This window comes from Zingiber officinale, chromosome 6B (genome assembly GCF_018446385.1).
Source record: "Zingiber officinale cultivar Zhangliang chromosome 6B, Zo_v1.1, whole genome shotgun sequence".
Classification (NCBI taxonomy): Eukaryota; Viridiplantae; Streptophyta; class Magnoliopsida; order Zingiberales; family Zingiberaceae; genus Zingiber; species Zingiber officinale.
This window is the reverse complement of record NC_055996.1, coordinates 117,220,522-117,235,604: the sequence shown is the minus strand read 5'-3', so window position 1 is coordinate 117,235,604 and position 15,083 is coordinate 117,220,522. Positions and strand designations below refer to the sequence as shown.

At 34.4% G+C, this 15,083-nt stretch overlaps 1 protein-coding gene across 1 annotated transcript; it reads left to right on the top strand.

The window, feature by feature from the left end:
- The first annotated feature begins 8,432 nt into the window (after positions 1 to 8,432).
- LOC121989153 (early nodulin-93-like) lies at positions 8,433 to 14,825 on the top strand. The gene is made up of 4 exons (XM_042543019.1): positions 8,433 to 8,591; positions 10,225 to 10,286; positions 10,515 to 10,590; positions 14,623 to 14,825. Exons 1-4 carry the CDS (start codon positions 8,528 to 8,530, stop codon positions 14,712 to 14,714), a joined length of 294 nt encoding a protein of 97 aa, XP_042398953.1. The 5' UTR covers positions 8,433 to 8,527; the 3' UTR covers positions 14,715 to 14,825.
- The last annotated feature ends 258 nt before the right edge of the window (positions 14,826 to 15,083 follow it).

Below are 15,083 nucleotides of genomic sequence, written 5' to 3'. Positions count from 1 at the left end.
ATACACTCTGAGTGTACTAGTGTAATTATATAGTCAAGATAAACTAATACCTAATTACACTACGACCTTCCAATGGTTTGTTCCTTTCCATCATGATCGTGAGCTACTGTTTATAATTTATAAGGTACTGATAACATGATTTTCTGTGTGTGACACCACACACTATGTCATCTACAATATAAATTAATTGAACAACTACATTTATCATAAATGTAGACATTTGACCAATGTGATTCTTATTTCTAGATAAATGTTTATACCAAAAGCTAGGCTTTTAGTATACACTCCAACAATAGGTTCGACCACTAGAAGAGGAGAGGAAGAGATGATAGGGCCGACCACCATCAAGGAAGAGAGGAGAGGAAAAAATAGAAGAGAGTTGTATCTCATGAAGGCACCTCTACCCTCTCTTTTATATCTTTGGTCATGACAAATAAGGAAATTTAATTATAATTAAAATTTCCTTATCTTCCTTGCCATTGGTTAATAAGGAAAATTTAATTAAAAATTCCTTTTAACTCATACTATGGTCGACCACATCACATGCTCCAAATAAGGCAAGTTCTAAACACAAAATTAAAACTTCCTTATTTGTTTCCGGAAATTTTTAAAATAAAAATTTCTCTATTAATTTTCCCTTCATGGTTGGTTATAAAAGGAAATTTTATAAATTAAAATCTCTCTATTAAAACATGTGGATGATTTCCAAAAAGAAAAGTTATCTTTAAAATTAAAATCTTTCTCTCAATCTACAAATAAGGAAAGATATCAAATCTTTTCTTAATCTTTTAAAGAAACTATAATAGGAAAGATTTAATTTTAAAACTCTCTTTTAAATCATGAAGATGGTTACAAAAAAAGTAAAGTTTTATCAAAAATTAAAATCTTCCTTTTAACTATAAATAAGGAAAAATATCAAACCTTTCTCTTAATCTTTTGTAAAAAGCTATAAAAGGAAAGATTTAAATTTTAAACTCTCTTTTAAAACCATGACTTCCATATAAGAAAAGATTTTAAAAATAAAATCCTTTTATTTTTAATATGGCCGGCCACCACCTTAGCTTGGGTTCAAGCTAGGGTCGGCCACCTAAGCAAACTAACTCACCTTGGTTTGGCCGACCCTAGCTTGGGCTCCAAGCTAGGTTTGGCCAGCCATCTTGAGGTGGGTAAGAAGGTGAGTATGAGTGGGTATAATACTTTATAAATAAGATGTTACGATAGGGACCGAGAGAAGAAATTGGTTTTGGTCTCCCGATGAAAATAAGCTTCCCGTGTTCGCCCCGAACACCCAATTTAATTTCATCAATAATAATTCATACCACTAAATAATTATTATTAAACTACCGCACCAATCCCAAATTATATTTTGGGCTCCTTATTATAAGTGTGTTAATCTTTCTGTGTTTAAGATGTTGGATGTCCACTAATTAATTGAGTTACTGATAACTCACTTTAATTAATATCTTAGTCCAAGAGTAGTACCACTTAACCTTATTGTTGTGTCGGACTAAGTCCACTTGCAGGGTTTAACATAACAATCCTTATGAGCTCCTCTTGGAGACATTATCAACCTAGATTACTAGGACACAGTTTCCTTCTATAATCAACAACACACACTATAAGTAATAACTTATCGGGCCTATTGATTTATCGAACTAAATCTCATCCTTTGATAAGTCAAAGAAATAAATACTAAATATATGTGCTTGTTATTATATTAGAATTAAGAGCACACACTTCCATAATGACTAAGGTCTTATTCTTTTATTAAGTTAGTATAAAAAGAACTTATCTTAAATGGTTCTGCTCAATACACTCAGAGTGTACTAGTGTAATTTTATAGTTAAGATAAACTAATACCAAATTACACTACAACTATTTCAATGGTTTGTTCCTATCCATCTTAGTCGTAGCTACTGTTTATAATTTATAAGGAACTGATAACATGATCTTCTGTGTGTGACACCACACACCATGTTATCTATAATATAAATTAATTGAACAACTACACTTAACATGTAGATATTGACCAATGTGATTCTTAAATATTTATACAAAAGTTAGGCTTTTAGTATACATTCCAACAGTTAGTCATCTTACCACTCCTCCACACACTCTTGAACACAATGGATACTCTGAACATCATTATCGCCATATAGTCGAAACTAGTCTCACTTTGTTGCACAGAGTATCTATTCCACTCACTTTCTGGCCTTATACCTTTGCTGCGGTAGTCTATTTAATTAACCGCATGCCTACGGTCGGTCTCTCCCGTATGTCTTCTTTTGAAAAATTGTTCACCATTGTTCCTGATCTTTCTAAGCTTCGAGTTTTTGGATGTCTATGCTTTCCATGGTTGCACCCCTATTCTCACCACAAGCTTGATCCCAAGTCAATCTCTTGTGTCTTCCTTGGCTATTCTCTCACCCAGAGTGCCTTCCTGTGCTATGATGTAGCTCTCAAAAGAGTTTTTGTATTTCGTCATGTTAAGTTTGTGGAGCATGTTTTTCCATTTGTCATCACCTCCTCTTTGGATTTCACAGTAGTAGACATTGACTCTAAGCTCTCTACTGCACCAGTTCTCTTATGAGACCCTCCAACACCGATGTCGCAACCTGCCATTTACCGTAGCCATCTGCAAGTGACTTCTTCACCACTGTCATCATCGCCGCCATCATCACCTCTTGTTGTTGGGTCGTCTATGCTGCCTGGTGGCAACCGACCCTTTAGCTCATCGACTCTTTCTCCCCCTCTCACTTCTCTAAACTAACATCCCATGCAAACTCGCTCCAAAAATGTCATCTACAAACCCAATCCAAAGTATTTTCTTCATACTAGTCTTCCACAACCTTGTGAACCCTCCTCTGTCACATAGGCGCTCAAAGATTCGAATTGGGTATAGGCCATGCATGAAGAGTATGTTGCTCTTCTCCGTAATCAGACTTGGACTCTTGTCCCACCTTCGCCAAACCAAAATCTTGTACGTAATAAGTGGATGTTTCACATTAAGCGTAATTTTGATAGCTCAATTGATCGGTATAAGGCTCGCCTTGTTGCCAAGGGTTTTCATCAGCGTCCTGGTGTTGACTTTCATGATACATTCAGCCCTGTTATTAATCCAGTAACAATGCGTATTGTTGTTAGTCTGGCTATGAATCGGAGGTGGTGTCTTCACCAACTTGATATAAACAATGTGTTTCTTAATGGTCATCTTGCAGAGGAGGTTTATATGCGCAACCTTCGGGTATGCGCAGTGCTGAGTTTCCGGATCATGTGTGCCGTTTGCATAAGGTGCTTTATGGCCTGAAGTAGGCTCCGTGCGCCTGGTATTTGGAGCTTCGTGCTTTCTTATTCTCTTTTAGCTTTATCGCATCCCGAGCTGACACCTCCCTATTTGTTTATTCTCGGGATGATACTATTATCTATTTCCTTGTATATGTTGATAATCTAATCATTACAGGGAGTGATGCTTTTTTTGTTGATGTCATAATATGTAAACTTCATGCAAAATTTGCGATTAAGGATCTTGGGGTTCTTTCCCTCTTCTACGGTATTAAAGTTCACCCAACCTCAAATGGTCTTCTCTTGTCTCAACAAAAGTATGTCACTAATCTTCTCTCCAAACACAACATGCTTGACTCCAAGCCGGTCTCCACTCCTATTGTTGTTGGCTCTCGTCTTACTTTTCATGATGAGTCTTCATCTTTTGATGCAACTAAGTTCCGACAAGTGGTTGGAGGCTTACAACATCTCCATATGACTCGTCCTGATATTTCCTTTGAGGTCAACAAGTTTTCACAATTTATGCATGCTCCTTCAGAGACGCATTGGAGTGCTGTGAAGTGTCTACTTCGGTATCTCAATGGTACTAGGGATCTTGGCATTCATCTTCTTGCAGATACATCTTTTACTCTTCATGGTTTCTTCGATGTAGACTAGGCAGGAGATATAGATGATCAGTGTTCTATGGGTGCATTTATTATTTTTCTAGGTGCTAATCCGGTTTCTTGGAAATCTACCAAGCATTGCACTGTTGCACGCTCTTCGACCTGAGGCTGAATATCATGTCATTGCCTCTGCAGCAATTGAGATCCAATGGATTAAGTCACTTTTGCTGTGTTTTTTACTGATAATTTGGGTGCTACATATCTTTCGACTAATCTTGTTTTTCACTCTCGGATGAAGCATCTGGCTATTGACTATCACTTTGTTCGTGATCTGGTGCAGACCTTCGAACTACGAGTTACTCATATTCCTATTGAGGATCAATTGGTTGATGTACTTACAAAGTCACTTTCTCGACCTCAGTTGTTTGCTATTTGCAACAAGATTGATGTCATTTCTGGAACACCATCTTGAGAGAGCGTATCATGAAATAATTATTATAAGTAAATAGTTATTTGTTTCCTAATTTTTAGAGAATAATTATTATTAGAAAATAGTTATTTATTTCCTAGTTATTAGAGAATAATTGCTATTAGGAAATACTTATTATTTTCCTAATTTATGTATTTTCTTATTTTCACTCGTAATGGTATTTATATATACTATATGTTATCATTAATAATATGTGTATGAATTCTATCGTCAATAATAGCATCCTCATCAATAATTCATGCTTCTTCAGATATCATGATCATATGATCATGTCCATGTCCCTTAACAATAATTTATTGAATTTGTAAATAAATTTAATTTTCTTCGATAAAATTTCTTACTTGTGAAGAATGAGGACCCCCAAACTGATACGAGGACCTCTAAAATTGTGATAAATGAGGACCTTCAAACTGTATTTTTTATAAAAAAATAAATATAAAATATAAATATTGATTGTGTCCAAATTCATCTTCCGTATTGAAAATTAAAAAAGAATTAGTTACCATTTGATTTGAATACTGGAAAAAATGATGATTATGCCTAAATAGAGATGGAACTTGAGGAGATGCAGACGGATATTGCGATGAAGTGGAATTTGAGTGTTGTTGTGATGGTATATAATTCATTTCCTTTGTGTTGGTGGCATCTTGTGAACTTTGCCACTTCCTTTTGGTTCCTTTTGCACCTAGCAAGTCCAAGAAAATTACAAACTTAGTGGTTGATTAACTATATAATGATTATATGAATAAAATTTTGAATAAATGAAAACTTACTTGAAATTTGAGCTTCTCTTTCCTTTTCTTTTTTTGCTCGTACGATCCCAGTGTCGTGTAATATTTGCATTTGTAACTCCCTTTGCTTTAGCAATAAGTGGGTTATGTATGCAAACTTCATCACTTCGAATATCATCACACAGTGTCTCATCATCTACACTCAACTTCAAGACAAGTTCGGAGATTTCATCTTTTGTATTATCAACAAGCCTTCATAATATTTTTCTCACATCCCCATGTGATTTACTCAATTGAGTTAAATCATATATCGATCTCATTACTTGGTTGACAAACGTCATTTCAGATACATAACCTCCAATACCACCGCTGCCACTTTCTTGAATATTAGAGTTAACTCTATTTCTTTCATTTTTCATCTATCTCTTCAGAATATAATAGTTGGGTAAAACAGTGATATCCATATAGTTAAATACCATCAAAGCATGCTTACACAAAATCCGCATCACCTTAAACTTATGACAACTACACTTTGTTTCATGATTCTGCTTGTTGAATACCACGTGCTTAATCCTTGAATTTTTATCATGAGATTTTACTTTCATCATGATTCAATTCTGATCATTACCAAAGTGGTTCAACATATTTGCAATTCAATTTCAAATAACTGGTATATGGTAATTATATAAACATTAGCAACATGAATCAACAATGGATGATTTTTCAAAATTTGTGCAGCCTTATCATGAAGACAACGAGTATCCTCAGCCTTCTCCTTTACCCGCCAATTATTATGAATCTTTGCATAATTCATCACAAATTCATACAAAGAACTTATCTTATTACCTGCTTTTTTCAAAATCATATTTGTGACCTCATTCCTCGAAGTAGCCAAAAGTCCCACACTAAACTTTCCATTGCTAAAAGTAGTAGTCCATTTTTCTTTAAGTCTGCAGATCCCATTCAACCATTTATGATCATCCAAATTATATTTTTCAATCATATATCTCAATTGGGCCTCAAATTCATCTTTAGATTCACAATAAGTCATGCATTTATGCCACAATTTTTTAAAAGCTGAATCACCATTTAAACTCCCAAAGTGTGAGGGGGCATTTTGATTTATATGCCATTGACATAAACGATGATGTGAATGTGGAAAAAGTATTACAATAGCATTCATCATGGCTTGACATTGGTCTGAAAAGATAGTTTGAGGTTGCTTTTCATTCATAGAATCAAGAAATATTTAAATAACAACTCAAAAGAACTTTCGGTTTCATTTTACATAAGGCCAAGCCAAACAACACATTTGGCATATGGTGATTTATACCAACAAATTGAGCACATATCAAATTATACTTATTTGTTTTATATGTTGTATCAACTGACAGAACATCACCAAAATATTCATAATCAACCGCACATTTATAGTCCCTAAAGAAAAAGTTCATCAGCCTATTGTTATTATCCAATCGTACATTCCAGTAAAAGTAATTCTCCTTATTGGCCTTATTTATAAAATACTGAATAAGTACAATGGCATCTCCATTCTTAACTTTGGTATGTTTTTTCAGCCGACTTAAATGGTCATATGCATCTTTTCTAATAAAACCTAAATTTTCGGGTCCACATGCTTCATTTTCCATAAAAGAAATAACACAACAGATAGATATTCCAACATTTACCATAGCTTCTAAAGTAGATTGTTTTGCATGTGATATATTGAATCTACTCACTCGCCATTCACCCTCTTTCTCTCTTGTAATCTTCAGTTTGGCTTTACGATTAATTCTAGTGATCGACTTTTGATAATCTGGAATCCTTTTACTAGAACTTTTTGTTGGATAAAAAAGAATTTAAATATCTCCACAATGACATTATATTATCCACTTTGGGCCTAAGCCCTAATGATTTTATTCTTGGGCTCTACCCAAAAGGCTTCATGTCAATGGAGATATCTTTTTCTCTTATAAATTCATGATCTTTCCCATATGTTTTCAATGCAGAACTATGTTTGCAACCTTGCAATCCCAACACCTTTTTCGTCTTTCAAAACTTGACATGAACAATTAAATTCCTTTAATTGAAGTTCATTAGTATGAGAAAAACACCTTTTCTCACACTAAATCCCTTGGCATGTGCATATTGACAATATAATAAATAAACATCTATACTGTTCACAATCGTATCCACTTGTAGCTTACTTTCCAAAACATCTATAATAGAGTTTTCAATTTGTACCTTGACATTTTTTGGCATAGATAAATCAGGGACTCCATTGTAATTCTGAAATCTGATCATTTTCAGCTTCTTGACCATAGTCCCCGTCTAACTCTTCAAGTGACAATGAATTATTATCTTTCATTTTCCATTGTGAATGTTATCTTCACTGTAAAAAATGTTCGAAATCTCAAAACCACTAGAATCTGGCAGTAGCAGTGGTTCAAAATAGTGAGGAAATTTTTTTTACCCCTTTTATACTGTAGGGGAGGGGAGTTCGTTGGCAATGGATGGAATCTCTGTGACGAGAGAACGGTCGGATATGGAATGTCAAAAAAAAATGACAGGCTAAAAAAATAAGATGTTTCTCTTTCAAATGAGAACTCCTTTCTTACCGTAAACAAAATGGAGAGAATCTTGAACAGCGACGGCGGGACTACGTTGTTTTTTGGAGAGTTGCATTCATCGGGGATAAGTGGAAACTCTGTGATGAGAGAACGGGGATATGAAATTTACGATAAATTTTGATGGTCCAACTTCCCTAGTAATTATCGCTTCAAAAAATTCAACCATGGTTGAGTTTTGATTTCAATTAAGGGTTTTAAAAAGGAAAAAAAAAGATACATGTGTCAACAAATTAATGGTTCAAGCATTGCCTGCAGAGGTGAGATCGAACGAACCCAATTCATGGTCGTTCCCAGGTTATCTAAAAGAAGAGTTAATTTCACATAAATGAGCCTAATCTAGTTGGCCAAATTAATCAAGTTTTAAAATCTCATTAATTGATCGATGATTTCATAAACTAATTTATTTTTACCCATATGGAAAATATAACGTAAGGAATTTAGGTTCATCCAGATCCACCGTCTGTTTATGAAGTTGTCCAGATCCACCGTCGATTCTTCATTCGGCCTTTCCCTGTAAGACAGAGTCGCAACTCATCGAGAAGGAAAACGCCAGCTTGGCTTCTCTTCGTTCGAGCAATATTATTGCCGACTCCGTCTACGAGTGACCAAGTTATACCCTGCAGTTATTGGGTATGACTACGGGCCCCACGGTATGCTAATAACCCAAACTGTTGCTGGGTTGGTGCACACGTAGGTTTCGCTTAAATATATGCTATGCGGACATAAAATTGTTGAGAAAATCCTAAGGGGGTTTCTGCATCGGCGAGGGAAAAAGATTGATCGAGAGCTATGAATCCTGTGATCGCTTCACCGAATGAGGAGAAGATCTCGAATTCTAAGAGTACCGTTCGAGGTATGAGTTATGGCTTCTGATTTCTGTTCATGCGCGATCCTAACTTTTTTTCATGTGAAATCGTCTCTCACCTGTTAATATCATATCAGTTTTATGTTGAAATTAAAATGATTGATATCTCTGAAAAAGCTAATAATTTCTCACTTACATGTGTATGCTGATCGGAGATCTTAGTAGCTAGCAAATTTTTGTCTGAGAAAGAGTCTCTCAATACAAGCACATATTTTTTACCAAGTCGACATGACGACATACGCAGATATGCGATAACCAATGGTAAGAAGCAGTAGAGAAGGCGAGAAAGAGTAGGAATGAGGATAGGATCTCTCAAGAGTTAAAGCGATGGCTTAGAAACTTCGAGATGAGCCAGTTTCAAACTAATAGTTGTTTCCAGACTTTTTTTTCCCGGAATTAGGGTTGGTACTGATGGCAAGCAATTGATTCAATAGCAATTTTAAACTGATAGCTTCTTTAAAGTTAAGGTAAACGAGAATCTTAATTTATTAAAAAATATCAACCTTTTGTGATCCAATGAAAATGTAAAATCTAATATAAAGTAGAAGATTAGAATGATTCTTATGAGGTTAGAAGTATTAAATTAGAATATGTAGTCATTTTAAATATAAAACGGTAGAATATTGGGAACAAAAGGCAATATTTTTGAATCAATCTAAAAGTAGTTAGTTCTAGTGTTCTCAAATTAATTTCTACTGTAAGGCATCAGTAGGTTTTGGATGCTCTGTTGAATTACATGCTGCATTTTATGGGAGTGCATTAAGTTGCTTATTACGCTAACATAATGCAGGGAAGTTAAGTGATTTCTAACAGCACTATGTGGATTTGCACAATAATACTTTTTAGATTAGTTGCTTGTTGTGCTGACCAAAAGTAAAGGGGCGATTTTGGTTAATTCTGATGTTTTTATCAATTCATGTTTTAAAAAATGCTTTTGTTTTTAATTTAAATAATTAATTAATCTGGATATTCTGGATGGTGATTATTGATGCTTCTATTTCAATTAGTCTGTAATTGTTTATATTATGCAAAAATTTACTTTTTTCAGGTTATCTATGTGTAACAATCTGTGCCTGGTCGTTTAAGATGTGCTATCAACCTAATTTCTATATTTCTTGTCTTTATTTTGTGTTTCCCATGAAAAAAAATTCCTGTTTTGGGTTCTTAAATAATTTTCTTATTCGCATTGAGGATCATTTAAAGTTTGATGCAAGATATATTGCCGTTACTATATAAATAAACAAGATATTCTCATTGATGATAGGAGTTTTATAATCATGATTTCTTCTTTATTGGACTGGTACTTATTACTTATGGCTGGCTATATTGGTTCAAAACCTGCCTTGAGTTCTTGTGAAATGTTCTTTGCCCTTTAATTGAGACTTTTCTATTTATAATAAATAATACTCGTTGTTAATGTAATAGAGTGCCATTGCTTTTTGGCCTTCTGGTATCATATGATGGCCTTTATTTGCCATTTCCTCCTTTTTGAATTTGAATGAATTGATTTTTTTTATTATTAGCTACATAGCATAATTTTTTTTTGTTAATATATGTTTTTAGTTGGCCTTGTTTATGAATCACCGACTCACTTTCTTACTTCTGTGCTTTTGTTCCACAGAAGCAGTTTATGCTGGACTTAAGACAGCTGCACTAACTGGTTCAATTGCTGCCGTGCCTACGGTGTGTTTTCTTTCTAATACTTCTCTATTTTCATCCTGAATTTTCCATACCTTCATTGTATATTGAATATGCTCGTGCCACGTCAGTTGAGAATTACCAAACTATTGAAATCTGTTACTCAATTTTCAATGTTAACATGGATCAACTGAGTACAACTCGATATTCACACTTGTTATTTCTATATTTCTCTCAATTTGGATTTTCCTGACTTTGACATTTTTGTTTCAGTTGGTTGGATGTCGTGTTATTCCTTGGGCCAAACGTAACCTCAAATACAATGCTCAAGCACTGATTATAACGGCAGGTTTGTTCTCTAAAGAATATTAGTCAATGCTGGTGGATTTCTCACTTTTGATTTTTTTTTGAGAGTTAGATTACTCTATTTTAAATGTTGTATCTTGAAAAAAAAATAGCCTGAGTCTGTTGGTAAAATGTTTGTGTATGATGTAGGAAAGAGGAAGTACTAGTGCACATAAGTATCAAGATATGCATAGTTATTTAACGTGTGAGGCGCTCAAAAGTGCATAGATGTTGTAGAGCCTAAGGTGCTAGGTGCAAGGTGAGGCGCATGCCTTACCAAAATAAGGCGCTTTGGGTATAAATTTTTCCAATTCAAACATATATGAAGAATTTTTGCCAAAATATTTCACTAATAAAATTTAAATATTTCACAAACTATTAAACAATAATGTAAATATAAAATTCATTAACATTCAAATAGTTTATCTTTATAATCAAAATTAAACTTTAAATACCTAAATCATCAAAATCTTCATCATTTTCCCCAATCATATCATTACCATCATTGTCGGTTGTTTCAGATTTGTATCTAAATCTTAATCGATTTTCTGTTTTACCTAGTAGTGCATTCAAAGGACAACATGTTGTATTTCAAAGACAACATATTGTATTTCAAAGAACAACACCACTGTAGTGCTGTATTTCAAAGAACACCATCACTGTGGTGTTGATTTTCAAAATACAACATCAAAGTGGTGCTAATTTTGGAAATCAGCACCAAAATCAGCATCAAAGTGGTGCAGATTTTTGAAAAGTAGCACCACATAGAAAATCAGTGAAATACGTTGGCGGTGAGGGAAGGTTGATATTGATTTTTTGTGGGAGAGGAAGAGTCACATTGAGAGAAAATCAATGAAATAAGTTTGCAAGAGACTAAGGCTGATGAAATCCTCTGTACCCCTACCCCTTGTCCGTTTCTAGACCAGGGGTATCTCATTGGTGAGATAAACTGGACCCTACATGTATAATCAGTGGGGTCCAGAAGATCCCACCAATGAATGGAGTGGTTCATCCTCTGGACCGCAAAGTATGGTCAAGAGGATCCGTCCTCGACTAAGGGAGTTGAAGTTCATTTTCTAGGGGAGAGGAAGAACCACGCAATAAAAATGTGTCGCATGTATGCAAGTTAATGCAATATAATTAATTTAAAGGATAATTAAAGGTATGGATTGAACTTTAAAATTAAACTTCAATGAGGTGAGGAAAACCGCTCCTCAAGTGCACCTTAACCTCTCAAAAGGCATGCGATTAAGTGCGCTTCATTCATGTACTGTGCCTTGTGTAAATGGTGTGCTTTGATGAACCTTGCGCCTAGGTGTAACCAGGTGCACGGATTTCATAACTATGAAGGTATGACCATTATCCATATACATCAATGAGACATGAGTTAAGAAACTTTTTAACCTTGCAGGCATGAACATAATTAATATATGAAAACACAAACTTCCATGATTCTGTAACAACAAATCAGTAAATGATTTTTTTTTCTTCTTTTTTGAGAACTTGTGCCCTCATGGGCCATTGACAATCTACATTTTTAGGATTTAGTAACTAGATGCTTCACACGTCTGTTGATGATCTCACACATTGGGTTTTATGCCTCTCATGATGATAAGAGTACTTGGGGAAGTGGGTACACATGAGAGATGAGATGGAGACATGGAGTGTAGGTGTCAATATGATAAAGGGGGTGGGTAGCAGCGTGATGGAGTTGGGCTGGGGGGAGATCAGATGACTCCTATAATCCTTATTTTTACTTGGTTTTGCAAAATCATCCAAATACAATTTAAAATTAGAAAAATTATATTGGAGATTTTAGATGAGGTTAGTTATAAATTTATTTTATAAATTTTTAAAAGTTATAGATTTTTGTTTTTAAGGAGTCAAGAGAAAGTAGGAAAATTTATACTTTATTTAGTAGGAAAAGTTGTTCATGAATTGGTTATTTGTTTACCAAATTTGCAGGGTTGGAAGATTGAGTTATGGTTGGGCTTTTAAAAAGGACCCAACCCACTCTTGTTGATTATCTTCTTATTAATGAAATTTTGAATTTTGAGTTCTTAGAATTCTGTGTGAGAATGGTAGTGCTTGATGTTGAATATGGTAGCAAGAATCTAGTTTGACTAGAATGCCACTTGTATAGCTCGATACCCATGATACACTAACATACTACTCAAAATAAGGACTGTAACATAAATATAATAATTGATGTAAAATGTGGCCTAATTGTTGTCATCATGCCAAATCAGTGCATGTGGCTCCCTAATTGATTGCAATTCTATGTTTGATCTTACCTATCTGTCCATGATAATTAATGGATAATCTATTGTCCATAACTCGAGGGAATTCATTGAGGACAAATGCAAGTCAATATATTATTCAACAAATATAATGAATTGGCTCGAATCAGTTTCTTAGATCAAAATGACTTTATGTTACTCTAGGTGGTGATGAAATATAATGAATTGACTTGAATCAGTTTCTTAGCTCAAAATGACTTTATGTTACTCTAGGTTGCGATGAAATACAACTGTAACGAGTAATATAACACCCACATGGCTTTGTATAATTGTGACGATGTTGGTTTGGCATGGTCATCATGCACAATCATTGTCACCTTTGTAGATTTATGCATCCACATTGAGCTTGATGCTTGATTCACTCACCCAATTTATGTAAGATACTGGATTTTATACAATGACTGATTTAATAGTTCTGGATGTAAATGTTGTTTATATTGATTGCTGAGACCTATTAATTTGAAATTTCATATATGGTAAATATAAGCTCATTTTTTACACTAGATTTATGCATTGTCAATATAACTAATATTAAATTTTAACATGGATTGTGTATGCATGGTGGCAAAAGTAGGGATATTAATGGGTCGAGTTCGGGTCAGATTCTATATCCACTGTCCCTATACTTATCAGGTATAGGATATTCTATGGGCATACTCATACCGATTAAAGGATTGAATATCTTCTATATATATATATATATTGGGCATCGATAGTCCCTCCATATCTTCCTTCATTTAGGTCGGATATCAAATTCGCATGGGGGAGGATAGGCATCCGACTACTAGTCGGGATTTGACCCCTAAACCTCATGATGACAATGCTATCATACGCTAGCCAATTGCCCATCCCGAGAGGACATGGATTGTGAATGCATGATATCAGACCATATATGTGTGCGATTGCATACATCTGCATACACATTATCCAACCTTCTTGTTCATTGAAGTTCAGCTATTAATCCCACTTAGCATATATGATATTATTTTCTTTGGGAGATCAGTTGAAACTGGGTGGTATATATGCACTCGGTGTAGTCAGTTCAACAAGCACTTGGTGTGCAAGCAAAGGATAAGGTGAGTTAATTGTCAAAAGCATTAAACAATTTTTTTTATTTGAAACAAAATTAATTTTACTTTTTCTAGGTTGGAGTTGGGTACCATGCCTTTTCCACCTAAATCGGATGGAAACGGATCTGAATGCGTTTTTTGCTTTAAATCAGACAGAAATGACTTTGCGATGAACTGCGATTTTTTTTTTCTTCCGGTTCTTCCTTCCATTTTAGCCAAAGGAAATGCAGAGAGAAAGTCAGTAGAGAAAACTCTTCGCCGCCTTGTTTCTTCTTCTTTTTGCCACATAGGAAATACAACCTAGAGTAAGTTTGCTTGTCCAACATCCCTAGAATTCTCCAAATCCTTCTTTTCTTTCAGGTGTGACATGTGAACCTGAATGCCAAAATTTCATTCTATTCCACATTTCAGATGAGCAAAAGTATCTCAAACCTTTGCAGTGTCTTGTTTCTTATGTTTGCTGACTTTTGGGGCGTTTGAAGTGACTAACTTTATTTGCTTGTAATTGTTTCTTAATTTCCACCTTCATATAATTATGAATCAAATCATACAATAATCCATGCTATTGTTACATAGGAGTGCTCGCTTAATTCAAAAGTACTACGCATTCCTTAACAAGTTGATGTAGAAACAATATAACGATCATTTATTTTCATCGTTTTGCAGCATCTATTTCCGGTTTCATCATTACCGCTGACAAAATCATTCTACACAGTGCGAGAGGTAATACCATTGGCAAATATGATAAGCTAGAATGATCCCCTTCTCTTGGTCTGAGCCACTATCTATGTTCAAGTTTGATTTTTGGAATGTTGCTGGTGCTTTGTTTCAACGAAAATATAATGCATGCTAATTATATTTCTTCACTATTTTTGTTGGCCAGTAGATACATTTTTTTTCTCTTTTCTGTTGTCACGATAAATAAATAAATAAATCTATTTTTTTTTCTCTGAAGAGGATAAACATGACAATTTTGTTCAAGTGGATAAACAGGAAGCACAAATATCTTAATTTATTATATACAGATTGTTCGACCAATGAATACAGATTTGTCCTAATTTGAACAATATGTCTAAGGAATCACTGCAATATCTCTATAGATCATTTAATGTAATACATGGGATTAG